This window comes from Macaca mulatta, chromosome 5 (genome assembly GCF_049350105.2).
Source record: "Macaca mulatta isolate MMU2019108-1 chromosome 5, T2T-MMU8v2.0, whole genome shotgun sequence".
In the NCBI taxonomy this organism is placed as follows: Eukaryota; Metazoa; Chordata; class Mammalia; order Primates; family Cercopithecidae; genus Macaca; species Macaca mulatta.
Genome location: NC_133410.1, coordinates 48,354,891 through 48,373,251, shown reverse-complemented (window position 1 = coordinate 48,373,251; position 18,361 = coordinate 48,354,891). Strand labels below are relative to the sequence as shown.

General features: G+C 36.4%; 1 protein-coding gene across 6 annotated transcripts in view; it reads right to left on the bottom strand.

The window, feature by feature from the left end:
- Positions 1 to 1,384: 1,384 nt before the first annotated feature.
- Positions 1,385 to 18,361, bottom strand: part of OCIAD1 (OCIA domain containing 1) — a 29,831-nt gene continuing 12,854 nt past the window's right edge. For 2 of the 6 annotated variants that reach the window (XM_001103872.5, XM_015138354.3), the window contains exons 5-9: positions 14,153 to 14,200; positions 12,973 to 13,108; positions 11,057 to 11,223; positions 5,670 to 5,822; positions 1,385 to 1,910 (exon numbers count right to left, since the gene is read on the bottom strand). In XM_001103872.5, coding sequence (XP_001103872.1) covers positions 1,873 to 1,910; positions 5,670 to 5,822; positions 11,057 to 11,223; positions 12,973 to 13,108; positions 14,153 to 14,200 — 542 coding nt within the window. In that variant the 3' untranslated portion in view covers positions 1,385 to 1,872. Of the gene's footprint in view, positions 1,911 to 5,669; positions 5,823 to 11,011; positions 11,224 to 12,972; positions 13,109 to 14,152; positions 14,201 to 18,361 lie in introns of all 6 variants that reach the window. The other 4 variants (XM_078003395.1, XM_015138359.3, XM_015138358.3 and 1 more) reach the window with 2 other exon arrangements.

Below are 18,361 nucleotides of genomic sequence, written 5' to 3'. Positions count from 1 at the left end.
AAAATAGGCCTATGGACCTCCAAATTCTGTGAGGGAGTAGGCTTTACAAAACAAACAACAACAAAACCTACTCAGCTGCAAACACAAGTGCCTCAATAGAAAAGGAAAAATCAGAGGGCAGGGTCAAAAGCCCCAGGGAACCACCACCAGGGAATACACCTAGACCCCAAAGAATGGCCACATTAGGCTGGCTAGACTTCAGAATTGCAAGCCAAGCCTTTCCTTTTTTCTTTTTGAACAGGAATCTCCAGAGTAGTGATGTTATGCCTAACAGGTGAACAAAGCAGATAACTTCTTAAGTTCAGGCCCTCAGATTGACAGAAATGGTATTCATGACGCTTTTATTTATGAAGCTTTACCCAAGGAGCCTCATCTATACCTTACCCCGATTAGATGATCAGCTCCTAGACTTTGAGCTGTTGTAATGGCATAGGAAATGGAGGTCCTCGGGAGAGGGATGTGAATTACAGCGGCCAAATGATAGACTGAAAGATGGCTGTGGTATCTTCCATCCCACGTGTTCTTTCTAAAATGTGACTAGGTGGGGGTCTATTGGTCCAGGTTCCTAATGTCCACTATAAAGTAGTGTAGTATTTACATATAACCTATGTACATCCTCCTGTATACTTGAAGTCATTTATAGATTACTTGTAATAATGCTATGTAAATAGTTATTACAATGTATTGTTTGGAAATAACAAGAGTTCAGTACAGACACAACCACCCATTTCTCTCCCTCAAATATTTTCAATCTGCAGTTGATTGAATCTGCAGATATGGAACCCACAAATACAAAGGGTCATTGTATACCAATTTTTTTTCTTTTTAACATCTTAGTCTCGGTTATGTATACCAAATTTTTATTGTTTTAGAATTTATAAATTCTTTAAAAATGACAACTTGCTTTTGTAAGGCAATTCCTTATTACTCAATTTATCTACATAAATCATATTCATTATATTTTTACTTTTTTTAGACACAGGGTCTCACTCAGTTGCACAGGCTGGAGTGCAGTGGTGTGATCACAGCTCACTGCAACCTAGAACCACTGGGTTCAACTGATCCTCCCAACTCAGTCTCTCAAGTAACTAGGACTACAGGCACACAACACTATCGCCAGCTAATTTTTATTTTTTTGTAAAGATGGGGTCTCACTTTGTTGCCCAGGTTGGTCTCAAACTCCTGGACTCAAGCAATCCTCCCACTTCAGCCTCCCAAAGTGCTGGGATTACAGGCATCAACCACTGCCCACTGCCTCCAGCCATATATTATTAAATATTATAGATGACTTTATTTCCTTTACCTACATGATTATAACTAGCTTAAAAATAAATCAATAAATTACAAACAATAAAACCATAAAATCAAGGAAGATGAGGGCTGCTGCATGTTCCTTTACATTTTATTTGCATAAACATTAAGATAATACAGCAAATACCGGAGGAAAAAAGCTTTTTAATAATTTCTTAATGTAAAGCTTCACACTTAAAAATTATGCTTGCTCCCCCCACCCACCCCAATTCAACATGCAGATATCATTTATTTTCATATATGCTGATTCTAGAGCACTGTAATCTCTTGCTGGTTTTATGAGTGTCTTTGCCCTTGCAACAATTTCACAAACTGTATACAGTCATGGTATAATACCATCATTCAAATGAATCCCCAAGGTAAGGACATTTACACAATATTAACACTAAAAATCTGCGTTTTTTTTTAACACGCCAGAGAAGTCAAACCACAAAAATCCAGGATCTTGTTTTAAATGTGTTTATGAAGACTGCTGCTGATCTCAAAGCATGCAGGTAATCATGACCACCTAGATGAAGCGGGATGTTGAAACTCCTTCAGTAGGTCCAATGATGTAATTTTTCACTCATCCCAAGTATCTCCATATTTGTTTACTTTGACTAGGAAAAAAGCACAAATAATTGATGATTCCAAGCAATAATAAGTAAAAGATTATTTCAAGTTTGTTGCTATGATGAAAAGTTATGTTTCTCTCTCATTTGAATAAAAGCACATGAGAGTCAAATTATAATTACAAAAAGGGAATGGCAAGACTTTTGTCAACTTGGGGTTGGACAAATGCATTGTATCTAGAATTTTACATAAATAGTTAGTCCTCATAACAAACTTCTAAACACAATTCTCATTTTAATGGTGAGAGAACAGATTAGTAACTTGCCCAAGGTACAAGCCCTAACAAGAACTGAGATTTTAGTACAGGTCTGTTTAGATCCAAAGCCTGGGTACTTTTACATCTTTACTGTACTACCTAAGTAAGTGTGGCACATATTAAGTCATATAAAAAAAAAAATTAGTGGGAAATAATAAAACAAACATTTGAATTTTCGTTTTTCACAAAAAATACAGCAGTAGAAATTGTCAAATGTTCAAGTTGTAATTAATTCAATCTTCTCTCTCAGGGCTGTAAATACTACTATAAGAAGAAAATACTACTACATTTCACAGGTACTCTACATTTTACATTTTGAAACATGCTCCACTGTCTATTCTACTCCTTTACTTTTTTGCTCCTCTTCAACACAGCCTCTGTCTATGAGTAATCATAACAATATAAAGCAGCAGTTATCACAGTGTGGACTCTTTTCAGGGAATACATGAAGTCAAAATTATTTCATTATTATATTGACATTATATATCCTTATCCTTCACATTTTGCCTTTTCCCCTTGCTCTCATTCCCTCACGAGTATATGTTACACGGTTTTCTAGAAGCTACAGGATGTGTGGTGACATTGCTCCGGCAGTTAATAGAATACGTGCTTGAATTTTTAAAATTTCTGAGACTTAATTTCTAATTAGATAAGTATCAACCACATAAGCAAAAGGTGAAAACTTTAAGTGACACTTTCTGACCCTGTGAATCTACCCTGTACTAATTTCAATAATATTTTAGAAAATCACTGAAACTATTTCATAACAAGTCTTTTCTTTAAATTATATAAAGCACACAAAAAACCTTTTACCAAAAAAAAAAAAAAAAAAATCATTTCACATTCTTGTGTCATGTAACAGAACTTGAAGACTTCAGTCAAAAATCACAAATGTCAAAATCCAGCAAATACTAAAGGTCTACAAAATTTCCTTTCTTAACCTCTATCACTATAGAAGCCTAAACCAAAATACTCAATTTCTGATACAGTGTAAGGTACTATGCTATGCAGACAATAATAGAAAAGATTACAAAAATAAGAAAAATATTACTTTCTGCCCTCACAGAGCTTACAATCTAAATCCTCAAATTAATTAGCAGAACAAAGTACTAACGAGTCTTTACTTATTACAGAGCAATGGCCACTAGATGCATAGTTTATGCTAAATGTTGTTTGATGACAAACATTCAAAAGTATGGTAGATCCCTAATTTCAAAGGTTGATTTTTTTACATTAATAATATGATGCAGATATTATCTACCATTGTTATAAAAACAGAACTCCAAATGAAGCAACCACTAATGATTAAAAATAAAATTAGCTCTAAAAAATGATCATAACAACAAATACGAAGGACTTCCATGTATTTTTGCATTATCTGTGGCATATGACCTTCAAGAAGGTACCAAAGACCTATTCTTTCCATTTTTAAAGTAGTAAATAGCCGGGTGCGGTGGCTCAAACCTGTAATCCCAGCACTTTGGGAGGCCGAGACAGGCGGATCACAAGGTCGGGAGATCGAGACCAAACTGGCTAACAGGGTGAAACCCCGTCTCTACTAAAAAATACAAAAAAACTAGCTGGGCGAGGTGGCGGGCGCCTGTAGTCCCAGCTACTCCGGAGGCTGAGGCAGGAGAATGGCGTAAACCCAGGAGGCAGAGCTTGCAGTGAGCTGAGATCCAGCCACTGCACTCCAGCCTGGGCGACAGAGCCAGACTCCATCTCAAAAAAAAAAAAAAGTAGTAAATAGAAAACCTTGAAACAATGACACATACTCTGAAATTCCTTAAGAGAAAATCATAAAATCCTATACTGAAATAGCTACAAAACCCTATTCAAATGCCCTCTTCCTTTAGAGGTAAACTTATATCAAAAAATTTACTTTGGCTGATGTATAGCTATTTCAAAGAGACTTAAAAGAAATCAGCATTTAAAAATTCACAATTATTTTTCCAAAGTAGTTTTTTTTGCTTTTTTCCTCTTTAAGAAATGCCTTAGAAGCTGGTGTATATAGTATATAACTCTTTCAATTTCACAAATATACCAGAAAAGTCAGGCACAGTGGCTCCCACCTATAATCTCAGCATCCTAGAAGGTCAAGGTGAAAGGACTCACTTGAGCCCAGGAGTTTAAGACCAGCCTTGGCAACATAGGGAAAAACCCACTGTACCAAAAAAAAATTTTAACAGCCAGGGATGGTGGCATACACCTGTAGTCCCAGCTACTCGGGAAGCTGAGGTAGGAGAACTGCTTGAACCCAGGAGGTCAATGCTGCAGTAAGCCATGATTACAACACTGCACTCCAGCCTGGGTGACAGAATAAAACCATCTCAAAAAGAAAAAACAAACAAACAAAAAAACACAGAACAAAAAAATAAACAAGAGAAAAACCCAAACGTACAAAGAAAATCAATCTCATTACTCAATCATTCTGTGGTTAGGCCACAAGTGGTATTACAGCACAATGCCAACCTCAGGTCACTACAGCAACTTATGTGATAGGTGTATCATTAGGAAAATAAGACTATCAGATCTCCAAGGAGATTTTTTATAAGAGAAAAACAGTCAAATGAGTGTATAATCTCTACCTTGTGTTACAAAACTAATCTTGCTGTCTTAAGTCTTACTATTTGGAGTTCATTATTTTCTTTTTTTTTGGACACAGAGCCTCTCTCCATCATCCAGGTTGGAGCGCAGTGGCGTACTGTCAGTCACTGCAACCTCTGCCTCCTGGGTTCATGCAGTTTTCCTGCCTCAGCCTCCCGAGTAGCTAGGATTACAGGCATGCACCACCATACCTTTTTTTGTATTTTTTTTTTTTTTTTTTTTTTAGTAGAGACAGCGTTTCAACCATGCTGGCCATGGTGATCTCCAATTCCTGGCCTCAAGTGATACACCTAACTTGGCCTCCCAAAGTGCTAGGATTTCAGTCATGAGACACTGCGCCTGGTCTTGACTTCAGTATTTTCTAACACAAAATGGCTTTTGGAACACCTTAAAAATGGAAGAACTGGCAGGTGCAGTGGCTCACGCCTGTAATCCCAGCATTTTGAGAGGTTGAGGCAGGTGGATCATGAGGTCAAAAGATCGAGACCATCCTGGCCAACATGGTGAAAACCTGTCTCTACTAAAAATACAAAAAATTAGCTGGGCGTGGTGGCAGGTGCCTGTAGTCCCAGCTATTTGGGAGGCTGAGGCAGGAGGATTATTTGAACCCAGGAGGCAGAGGATGCAGTGAGCCAAGATCGTGCCACTGCACTCCAGTCTGGGGACAGAGCAAGAGCAAGACTCCGTCTCCAAAAAAAAAAAAAAAAAAAAAAAAAAGAGGAAGAACAGATAACTGTAAAGTACTATTTTAAAAATATTTTACTTTAGTTAACTGCTTGAAGAGTTAAATCACATATTAATTAATTTTTTATAGTACTGTTTTAAAGTAATGTTTTAGTTTCCAATCCTAAACAGTAAAGTGATTCAGACTAAACTATCATACCTTCTTTTTTTGGCACTCTTTCATGCATAGGCCTGACTGAGGGGTCAGTCTTTTGTGTTAAAGATACTTCATATGACTCTCTGTTCTTATTCCTTAATTCCTCATATGTAATATTTTTTCTTTTAGGACTTTCTTCAAGGTTGGGATCAGGTCCTAAAACAACAAACAGTTAATAAATGGTAATAAAAGGATTTGTATAACTCTAAAGCAACTAAATTTTACAAATGCTCCTTACCTACAATCAAAATAGTATAAAGAATCAAATTATTACCACCATTTCACAGGTACTATACTTTCACCAAGATAATTATCAAACTGAAATCTACTTCTGCCTATATTTTTAAGCTTTTATTTCTAAAAATTAAAATGGACATCAAAGATTTTAAAAACTAAACCACAGCCAGAAGAAAAATAGGTATCATAATATATAACCGTACAATTTAAACTCATTAAAATACCAGTGTTTTAAACTGGAGTTAGTCATACTGTATACAGAATTAAAAGAGAAAGATATTCTACTAGTGACAACTGAATAACACTTGACATAGTACAGATTTTACTCAATATATACTTAAATAGTCCTATAACCACAGACTCTATGAAAACAACTCCAGCTATTTTCAAAAATCATTTATTTTACCATTTTATGAAATTTAAACAAAAATACTTGAAAACAGGCCAGGCACAATGGCTCACGCCTATAATCCCAGCACTTTGTGAGGCTGAGGCGGGCGGGTCACCTGAGATCAGGAGTTCGAGACCAGCCTGGCCAATGAAAAAAACCCCATCTCTACTAAAAACACAAAATTAGTTGGGTGTCATGGCACACGCCTGTAATCCTAGACTAAGGAGGGTGAGGCAGTAGAACCACTTGAACCAGAGACGAGGAGGTTGCAGTGAGCCGAGATCGCGGCATTGCACTCCAGCCTGGGCAACAAGAGCAAAAATCTGTCTCCAAAAAAAAAAAAAAAAAGTTGAAAATAATTACTTGAAAAGTATAAAACATAGCCTTTAATCAGAATATGTATTGTTTTCATTCTGGTCTAAAAGATGCAACATTAATGCAGAAGAAAGTATCAACTGTTATTTTGGCCTGGGAATTAAAATTTATTCTTTATTTCTCCCAGAGAGTCAAAATGTGAATACTACATATTATCATAGGGTCAAATGTAAATATAATGCAGTGGTTCCTCCTAATATTGGCTGACAGGATCAAATAGTGAACACAGTTTGTAAAGTTTATAAACAGCAACAAAGGCCATATGAACATTAAAAAAAAAAGCTGCTAACATTCAGTGAACAACTATTTAACTTACAAAGTCTTACATACCACATACCACACCAAAAGTACTATTTTTCAAAGATGTTTTCAATGAGACATATAAATTGGGCATATAATTTTAATATTAATTTTTTAAAAAATAATTTTTGTGATACTTTTTTAGAACTCAAAGGTAAGATTCCAGTGAATAATTAGAATTTTCTAAGCAACATAACTATACATTAAATAATGTTTTCAACCATAAGCTTTCTTTTTTTTCTTTTTAAGACAGAGTCTCACTCTGTTGCCTAGGCTGGAGCGCAGTGGCGCGATCTTGACTCACCAGAACCTCCGCCTGCTAGGTTCCAGTGATTCTTCTGCCTGAGCCTCCTGAGTAGCTGGGATTACAGGCATGTGCCACAATGCCCAGCTAATTTTGTATTTTTAGTAGAGACGGGGTTTCGCCATATTGGTCAGGCTGGTCTTGAACTCTGACCTCAGGGGATCCACCTGCCTCGGCCTCCCAAAGTGCTGGGATTACAGGCATGAGCCACTGCACTCAGCCGTTTTCAACCATAAACTTTTATTCTGCTAAACAAATATATACTGTACTGATATAAAGCAAAGATGATTTAAATTTCTCCTAATTAGTTCTTGTATTATTATATGATGGTTCAAAACTAAATTTTTCTTACTAAAAAAAGAATGTAAAGAAAAATATTGCAACCTTATATTGGGATTAAAACACTTCGCATAAGTGCATAAGTATTACTTATTACTTATTCAGTAATAAGTAATTACTGAACTCATTTCCCTTAACCATATATGTTATATTAATTCTGAAGGAAATCGTGGGTACTTCAGGAACCTTGGGTTCTTAACCCCACTCTGCTGACAATTAGGAAATGTCCTTGGGCAAATCACTAAGCTTCTTTGAATCCTGGTTTTCTCAATTGTTTAATATGGTAGTTTGAGTAGATGATCTCTGAAGTTCCTTCCAGGTCTAATACTTTTTCTTATAAAAAAATTTTACTGTTATAAAATTCTGGAACAAATAATGAAAATATAAATCAGACAGAAGAAGACAGAAGAGAATTTTCCACATTGTGGAGAGAACATGATTTACTATTTTGAGAAGGTTATAAAGAACTGGAAGGACTAAAAAATGAAAAATGTAAAGTAGCACTGATTTAAATGTAACTGTAATAAACTCTAAGTCTCCTAACAGCAACGAAGAAGTGCTTGCTATTTTAAAAGATTAATAACTCTCTGAATTCCTGGAAAAAAAAAAGCAGAACTAAAGTAGGACTTAAACCAAAGAAGATGCCATGGTAAGGGAGGACAGCATCTGGGACAAAGCAAAAGCAGGCCACTGCTGGCCCATGTGGAGAGCAGTAAAAAAGTAGCCACTTTGATTTTCTCTAGAAAAGTGGGTCAGAAGACAGAGCAGTGGATGGATGGATGGCTGCTGTGGAAGGCATAAAATAATATTAAGACATGGCCTTGCTAAGTAGTCTGTGGGTAGATACCAAAGGGCTTTTTGTTTGTTGGCTTTTGTATGGAAAAGAAACTATATAACAGAATTTCCTAATGCAAATGGTGGGAAGGATGCAAGTCATTACAAGGAGTTAGTGCATGTCTAGAATACAGTAGTGCCCCCTTATCTGTGGTTTTGCTTTCCAGGGTTTCAGTTACCTGCAGTCAACCATAGTCTGAAAATATTAAATGGAACATTCCAGAAATAAACAATTCATAAGTTTTAAATTACACCCTGTTCTGAGCAGTGTGATAAAATCTTGTGAGGTTCCACTCTGGTCCATCCAGGACTTGAATCATCCCTTCGTCCAGCATATCCACACTGTCTACACTACATTGCCTATTAGTAACTTGGTAGCCATCTAGATTAAAAAAACATAGAACATAAAGGATTTGGTAATATCTGAGGTTTCAGGCATCCTGAGGGGTCTTCGAACTTATCCCCCATGGATAAGGGGGGACTATTGTACAAGAATAATGGATTTGAACTTCAGACTGGTTAAATGAGACACAATGAGGAACAAGGACAGCTGCCTTTGGAGATAAGATAGTGACTTTAGCCATTCTCTCCTAATCTGCCCATTCCCTTCCTTCCTTTTCTGACTAATTTGATGCCTTTGCTTCCAACCATTAAAGAAAAAAATAAAAAATCAGAGTTGAGGATTAAGAAGCTCTCAGTAACTTTCATCCAAACTCTTTAATCATCTGAACTTCCATTCTTTCCTGTCTCTTCCTTAATACAAGGGTAATACTCACCCCTTTGCCCCGACTTTTGCTCTGAAGTAGTGCTGTCCAACATAACTTTCTGCAATGATGAAAATGTTCTATATTGGCACTAACATGGTAGCCACTAGCACATACGACTGTTGAGCAAGTGAAATGCTACCAGAGCAATTGAGAAATTGAACTTTAAATTTCATTTATTTTTAATTAATTTAAATAGCCACATATGGCTAGTGGCTACTCTATATTCTGACCTACCTAGAACCCCTTCTGCATTCTCTAGAACCTTCTCTGACGTATAATCAACTTCTCCCTTTCCACTGTATACCCTCCCCTCCCTTTAACTTCTTTCCCTCTAATCTTTTAAAATTTAAAGAGTATACTCTACAAAGGTCCATAATCCCTTATCCAAACCTTGGGGTCCGATATGTTTCACAATTCAGTTTGAGATTTTAGAAAAATACTATAGTAAATACCCCTTATATTACTTAATATCCATCCATTCAGAGGTTTAGGACAGAAATGAGTAAGCAAACACATTAATGGAAAAATCTTATCTGGCAAAGTAAATAAAGTCTACATTTATATAACTTATGTGAATTTAGGTCAGGGTATTCTGCTAAATGAATTCAGGTCAGATTTTATTATCAGTTTAATTATTAAAAAACAAAAACAGGCTGGGTGCGGTGGCTCACGCCTGTAATCCCAGTACTTTGGGAGGCCAAGGTGGGTGGATCACGAGGTTGGGAGACCAAGACCATCCTGGCTAACACGGTGAAACCCCGTCTCTACCAAAAATACAAAAAATTAGCCGAGCGTGGTGGCAGGCACCTGTAGTCCCAGCTACTCAGGAAGCAGAGGCAGGAGAATGGCATGAAGCCGGGGGACGAAGGCTGCAGTGAGCCAAGATCGCACCACTGCAGCCCAGACTGGGCGACGGGGCAAGACTCTGTCTCAAAGAAAAAAAAAAAGAAAACTTGGCTTAAACCTTTTTGAATTTCAGGATTTTAGATAAAGAATTATAGACCTGTATTTCCTGTTTCTAATTCCTCATCTTACACTACAGACTAGACTGAAGGAAAGAAACTAATGTTTTTTGAGTCTATTATTTGCCAGGCATTGCCTCTGATTATTTCATTTAATTCCAACAGTTCATTAAGAGAGGTTATTATCATCTCCATTCAACTGATCAAGAAACTGAAAGGATTATAAAGTAGTTATAATAATATTACTATATTATTATAATGTAGTAGTAGTTTTACAAGGTCACATAGCTAGCAAATGTCAATCACGATTCAAATCCAAGCCTTAATCCAAAATTGATGTTGTTGCACTTATATGTGTGATCTTCAAAGCTAGTATTTACAAACTTCACAAAACATTTTCACATGGATTTTCTCACTTGACAACAGCTCTTTCTTATATTATAGACAAGAAAGTTGAAAGCCTTTAAAACCCAGCCTATCAAATGTAACCTTTTTAAATCGTTCCTGGAGCCTCTACTTCCTGGACATGATTTATCATTTCTTCTTCACTATTCCACTAAGCTTGCCTTAGTATTTTCAATTACTGGGACATACTAGTAATTTATCCTTGTATTTCTGTATCTTCTAACAGACTGAGAGTTTTTCAGGCACAAGAACCAAGCGTTATTCATCTTCTTCCACGACTAGCAGAGTCCTCAACATCTACTGGTCCTCAAGAAAAGTTGAATGAATGAAGAAACAAATGAACAAACATGCTGAGGTTAGGTTGATGATTGATGGTAGAACACACAGGTGATATCCAGCAGAAAAGGTCATCAAATAAAGTTTATACATACGTTGGACCATAAAATGTTGAAATTCATTTCAAGAGAAGTTTCTACCTTGGACAATATGATCAGTAATACCAGTGGGCGCAGATTCATTCATAGAAGAACTGAATGGAATTGGCTCATAATGAGGAAGCATTTCTATGTTGTCTGCTGCTGAGGATGTCACAAATGATTGACCACTCACATTTGAGTCATATTTTGACTTCTGGTAATAATGCCTGTAAATGAAAATCATATTAAGAAATATGAGTCACTGCCTATATCTTAAAGAAGTGTTAAAATAACTTCTTTCATATCTTATTTCCATAACTATATATACATATAAATTTTTTATTTTTTTGAGACAGGGTCTCACTCTGTCACCCAGGCTACAGTGCAGTGGTGCAGTCTTGGCTTATTGCAATCTCCACTTCCTAGGCTCAAGTGATCCTCCTACCTCAGCTTCCCAAGTAGGAGGGACTATAGGCATGCATCACTACTTGGTTGTTTGTAGAGATGAGGTCTCACTATAGTTGAGACTCACTACAGTTTGCCCTGGCTGGTCTCAAACTCCTGGGCTCAAGCAACCCTCCTGCCTCAACTTCCCAAAGTGCTGGGATTACTGGCATGAGCCACGCATCCGGCCTCAAAATAACTTTTAACACAGTTATTTATAAACAGTAAAATGAGGTCTGGTCTTTCTGCCAACAAAATACTTTTAAAAAGTCCTGACCCACTTATACATCTTAAAAGCCGTCGCTGTTAATATAGAAAAATAGGAAATGTATACTCAACTTTCTAACTATTAGCCTTTCAAGATAATTTTAACATGTTTGAAAGTTCTTGGAAAGAAAAAGCACTTTAAATCAGGTCTAATTTCAATAACCATGTTCATTTCCCATGTCAATTGAGAAGGTAATGTCACAGCTAAGAATCTATATAAACACTAATTTGCTAAAGCAGATACAAGTAATTCTCTCTCATGGGGATTACATTGCCTGCCTATCTGTTTAAGAAGCACTAAAATGAAAAGTTGAAATCTGTTAAGAGATGAATGGGATTGATAAGATTTGGGAATTCAAAATAAAAGTCCAAACTATAGTAACCAAAGGTCTGCCAAATTGAATCAAGATAAAATCCTTTATTCTAGAACATGTACTCCCAGTAGGATACAACTCTATATTTAAAACAATGAAGGCCAGATGCAGTGGCTCACTACGCCTATAATCCCAGCACTTTGGGAGGTCAAGTGGGGCAGATTGCTTGAGCGCAGGAGTTTGAGATCAGCCTGGGAAAAACAGTAAAACCCTGTCTCTATAAAAAATACAACAAATTGGCTAGGCGTGGTGGTGTATGCCTGTGGTCTCAGCTACTCCAGAGGCTGAGGGAGGAAGATCACTTGAGCCCAGGAGGCAGAGGTCACAGTGAGCCGAGATCACACCACTGTACTCCCAGCCTGGGAGCCAGAGTGAAACTGTCTCAAAACCAAACAAAACAAAAATGAAGACCCAGGCACAGTGGCTCAAACCTTTAATCTCAACAATTTGGGAAGCCGAAGCGGGAGGATCAGTTGAGCCCAGTAGTTCAAGACCAGCCTGGGCAACATAGTGAGACCCCCATCTTTATAAAAAAAATTGTTTTTAATTAGCTGGGTGCAGGGGCTCACGCCTGTATTCCTAGCTACTCCGGGAGCTTGAGGCAGCAGGGCCTTGTGAACCCAGGAGTTCGAGGCTGCAGTGAGCTAGGATAATGCCATTGTACTCCAGCCTGCGCAACAGAAGGAGGCCTCATCATTCATTCATTCATTCATAAATAAATAAATGGTGGCATGTCTTGCTCCAATTTTTGAAACAAACTACTTTTAGCCTACAGCAAATGGCAAGTATCCAGTGGTCCTTCAGGCAATGTTTTTGGGCCGTGAGTTGTAACAACATCTAGTTGTTTCTTAAAAATTAAAAATCTTAAGTAAAGATCAGAATCTGGCCTACCCAGGTGGTGAAGATCGTCGTCCTTGTCCTGATCGTAAAGCTTCTCCAAGGGGGGAATTTTCAAGGTTCTTGAATTTCTCTTGGCAAGTTTTCACATAAGAAAGTTTTCCAGCAAAGTATCCCATGATACAAGCAACTTATTTGTAAAATCAAACAAAAAGTGTAACTGAATGTGCCTTTCAGACAAAAGTATTTTCTAAAAGAAAAACTGAGTGTGATTCTAAATATGTCTTTGGTTTAGAAAGACTGAGATTTCCTGAAATAATGGTAGAGGAAACCAAAACTAAATCAGATCAGAGTTCATAGACAGAGTCTATGGATGTAATTCAGTTTCCAAAAAAAAGTGTGCCAAAATAAAGTTGCTATAAATAAATCGAATATGGTATACTAATTACTTTGTAAAATATATAGGAAAGATTTAGTAAAGGTATAATGAGAAGAGGAATGGATAAGAAATAAAAGCATCCAAACATTTATTTATTTCTAGTTCTAAATAAACAGAACTAGATCACAAAGATTTAGGCCATTATTTTCCTATAAAACAGAAAATCATATGCACAGCCATTTTCACAAGATTGTTTTAAAATAAAATTAGGTGCAACAAATCCCTTAAAGTAATAAATTACTAACCATAACCTAAACGTGGCAATTACTGCATCACATGAGTTTCCAATACAAAAGAAAGGCTAACCTCAAAGACTCATGAAAAGCCTCAGGTACTTCTTTTGAAGAGCAATGTAGCTTCTTTTTCTATTAACTTTATTGCAATGTGTAAATAAGTTACGCTTATTTACATATTAAAATGTGAATTAGAGAGATTTCTTTTTAAAATTAAGCTTAATTTTAAATATACTTTGATTAATCAGAATATGTGCACAACTTTCTTTCCCCATAGACAGACCAAAAATTTATTTTCAAATACTTTATCCTTACAAAATAAATTTAAATTAATAGCTCTATTACATTATAAAGACACAAAAAATGCCTATTTCAACTAATGATTTTTTATGCTAACAATGAAATATCCAAGTAATCCACTTAATGAAATGCTTTAACAAACTGATTTATCACAGCACGTAACCACATAACTAATATGAGTAAGACATGATAAAATATTTGATAAAATAATTTTATTTAAGTTTTAAAAAGCTATGAAAACTACAATGTTGTTTATACTTACATATAAGTTTAGGGATGGAACCATATTTGGGATGACTTGAAAGTATTCCTAAAGAAAAGAGTTAAGTATTTCTTAGTAACACTGTTAGAGAAAGAAAAATCAGTAAAGGCTATCTTTAAATATAATCTTACAACATTAGCTTCTTCCATGACCCTAGAGAATCCTAGACTGTTTAATAGGGAAAACCAAATGAATTCAGTACCAACAGAAATATGACAAAAATCCAAAAGACTCTACAAAGTATTAGAACAGGTAAATTTAGAAAGATCACTTGATATAAGGTCAATAGACCAAATATATATGTGTATGTGTGTGTGTGTGTGTGTGTGTGTGTGTGTGTGTGTATGAAAAACCATTTATAACAACAACAAACCAAAAAAACAAATGTTTTTTACAAGACAGAATTAATTATAGCACCAAAAAAAACACTCGAAGCCTAGGAACAAATCTAATGAAAGATATGAAAGATCTCTACACTGAAAGTTATAAAACTTACTGAGAATTGAAAGACTCAATATTCTAAAGATGGCAATTCTCTATAACTTCACCTATAAATACAATGCAATTCCAGTTAAAATCAAAGTTTCACAAAAATTGAAGAGTTTATTCTAAGAGTCATGTGGAACACAAAGGGCCAAGGCAACACTGAAGAATCATATTATAGAACTGACTACCACCAGATAGCAATATCTACATGATAAAGCTGTAGTAATTAAGACAGTCTGGTATTAAGTACAAGAACAGGTAAACTGACCAAAACCAAGAGTCCAGAAACAGATCCACACCTGCACACTTGATTTATGAGAAAGACAACACTGCAGCATAGTTTTTTCAAATACAGTGCTGGGTCAATTAATATTCATTAACAGGGGAAAATGTACCTTGATCCTACATCGAACAATAATCCAGATGGCTTAAAAATTTAAATATGAAAGATTTTTTAAAAAAATTTTACAGAAGAAAGCATGAGACCATCTTTGTGTCCTTGGAGTAGACAAAGATCTTAAAGAGTCAACAAAAAGCACTCATTAGAAAGAAGAAACCTGATAAATTGGACTCTATTAACACTGAAAACTACAGTTAAACACAGTGGGGAAAAAATAATCACCATATCTATATCTGAGAAAAGACTCAGTTCTAAAATATACAGAGAAGTCTCACAAAACCAATAGGAAAAAAGACAATACAATGGAAAAATGGTTAAGAGACTTAAACAGATACTTCACAAAAACAGATATGCTGAAATGAAGTATAAACAAATGAAAAGGTCTTCAACTTAATTGGTCACAGGGAACTACAAATTCAAGCCACAATGCAATCAATATTTGTGTTCATTTACCACAACGGCTAAAACATAAGACATAAAAATAGCTAGTGTTGGTGAGAATGTAGGAGTATAAATTGGTCTACAGTTTGGTAATATCTACTAAAGCTAAATAAATATATACAAAAGCTATGACCCAGCAAAATGTCTATCAAAAGGCACCATATTCTTGGCAGAACTAATTGTAACAGTGAAAACTGAAAACTACCGATTATCAATGTACAGTTCAGACAGATAAACTGGTGTATTCACACAGAGGAAAACTATATGGCAACTACATGCAACAACGTGGTTAAGTGCAATGATGTGCTGGTAAACCAGCACTCCCTATAAAAAGCTCTAATTTTAATGTTTGTCAGTTTCCATGGTGTAAAGCTACCAATTCTTTTTTTTTTTCAGATGAGTCTCGCTCTGTCGCCAGGCTGGAGTGCAGTGGCGCCATCTCAGCTCACAGGAACCTCCGCCTCCTGGGTTCAAGCAATTCTCCTGCTTCAGCCTCCCAAGTAGCTGGGACTACAGGCACGCGCCACCATGCCAGCTGATTTTTTATATTTTTAGTAGAGACAGGGTTTCACCATGTTGGCCAGGATGGTCTCAATCACCTGCCCTCATGATCCGCCTGCCTTGGCCTTCCAAAGTGCTGGGATTACAGGCATAAGCCACTGTACCCGGCCAACTACCAACACTTTAAAAATCAGCTTGCCGAAGTTCCTGAAAATTTAACAACCAATTCTCAGGAGCCAGTAGAAACCAGTTTCAGCACACTACTAAATAAATCTCACTATGTTGAAAGAACTTACATAAAAGAATACTTCAGTGTGTGATTTCATGTAATTAAAGTACAAAAACAGACAACTAATCTGTGCCTTTAGCCTCAGTTTCTTCATTTATACCACTGGGATGATAACAGGAAAAGGAAGATGGTAAGAATATATCTCTATTTTTACATTAAAAAGTTGTTCCTTCATACTGTCACCATATAGACCACTTCCAACATAAAGGCACTAAATATTGGATATTAACAGGAAACAAGACACACTCTTTACTCTCATGGAATTTACAATCTAGAGAGAGAGTTAAGACAAAGAGAATAGTGTCACAGTTGCTATCCATCCCCTCAAATATTTGAGTACTATGTGCACTATGTATGCCCTCTGTCAGGTGCTAGAAATAGCTTATTTTCCTAAGGAGAAGTAGCAAGAATGGAAGCAAACAGATTTGTTGAAAGTTAATGCAATACTCTTTGTGACATATGGTTGTGTTAATTATAGTAGCAGTACAGATGAAGGTAGATTGTTAATAAAGACATTTAAGAGCTAAAAGACATTAATTGGACAAGGCAGATAAGGGATAGATGTGAAGGATAATGTCCCAGTCTCCTGGGTAGTACTAATGCCACTCAGTCATGAAGGGAAAGGAGGAATTGGTTTTGTGAAAAATGATGAGTTCCGTTTGAGGAGCCTATAGAAGGGTCATCCATATTATATATTATATCCAGAATATAATAATACCAACATTTCCAAAACAAGTAGACAAAAAAACCCATACAAGAATGTAAGCACCAAGAGGTCATGAATTTTTGTTGTTTAGTTCTATACAACAATGTATAGTACATATCAGACACTCAAAAAACATGAAACAATGGAGGAATCGCCTGAGGTAGGAGAAAAATCTTAGGAATATGCCATCATGGAAGCCAACAGAATAGACTATTTCAAGAAAAACTGGTTAAAGTTATATAATGTTGGTCAAGAACAAAAACTGTCCATCATATGTAAGCAACAAACAGGTTGTTTGTTTTTGAACTTTTGAACTTATAAATGGTAGAATATATGGATAGTCTCACACTGACTGCAATGGGTTAAATAAAGTAAAAAGTGAAGTGCTCATTCATGAAGTCTGGCTCTGGCTTCAAATATGAGGCAGTTGGGAGTAGGTGGAAAAAGAAATGAGGGAGGATTTTTTTTTTTTTTAATGTTCTCAAGTTAGAGGAGACCTGAGCATGTTTAAATGGTTTTGGTAGATCAGGAAGAAACAGAGGGAACATCTAAGACCACGTGGAGTATGACAAACTGTGAATGAAAGGAGATACAGGCAGCCCTCTGTATGCACACGTTCTGCAACCAACTGCGGATAGAAAATATTCAGGAAAAAAAAAACTGCATCTATACTAAGCATGTACAGACTTTTATCTTGTCATTATTCCCTAAACAATACAATATAACAACTGTTTACATAGTGTTTACATAGTCTTAGGTATTGTAAGTAATCTAGAGACGATTTAAAGTATACAGGCAGATATGCATGTAAACTTTACTAGGCCATTTTATATGAGACTTAAGCTATCGTGGATTTTGGTATCCTCTGGAGGGTCCTGGAACCAATTCACACAGATACAAAAGGACCACTGTACAAAATGTCAGGGATTATGATTAAATGCAAAATGCCTTGGTGGGTTCCAAATTCTTTTCTTAAAGTCTCTCCCAATTTTTACCTTTTTTTTTGAGACAGAGTATCACTCTGTTGCCCAGGCTGGAGTGCAGTGGCCCCATCACGACTCACTGCAGCCTCCGCCTCCTGGGTTCAAGCGATTCTCCTGCCTCGGTCTCCTGAGTAGCTGGGACTACAGGCACGCGTGACCACACCTGGCTAATGTTTTTGTATTTTTAGTAGAGATGGGGTTTCATCATGTTGGCCAGGATGGTCTCGATTTCTTAACCTCGTGATGCACCTGACTCGGCCTCCCAATGTCACTTCTACCATACCTTCAAGTAGCCCAAAGTCTTCAACTGCACCTAAACCCAAAATCTCTAAAAAACTTTCTCCTCTTCATAACCTAATCCAAATTATAATTTCTCCCGGCTCTACTTCAGCTATTTAATGGA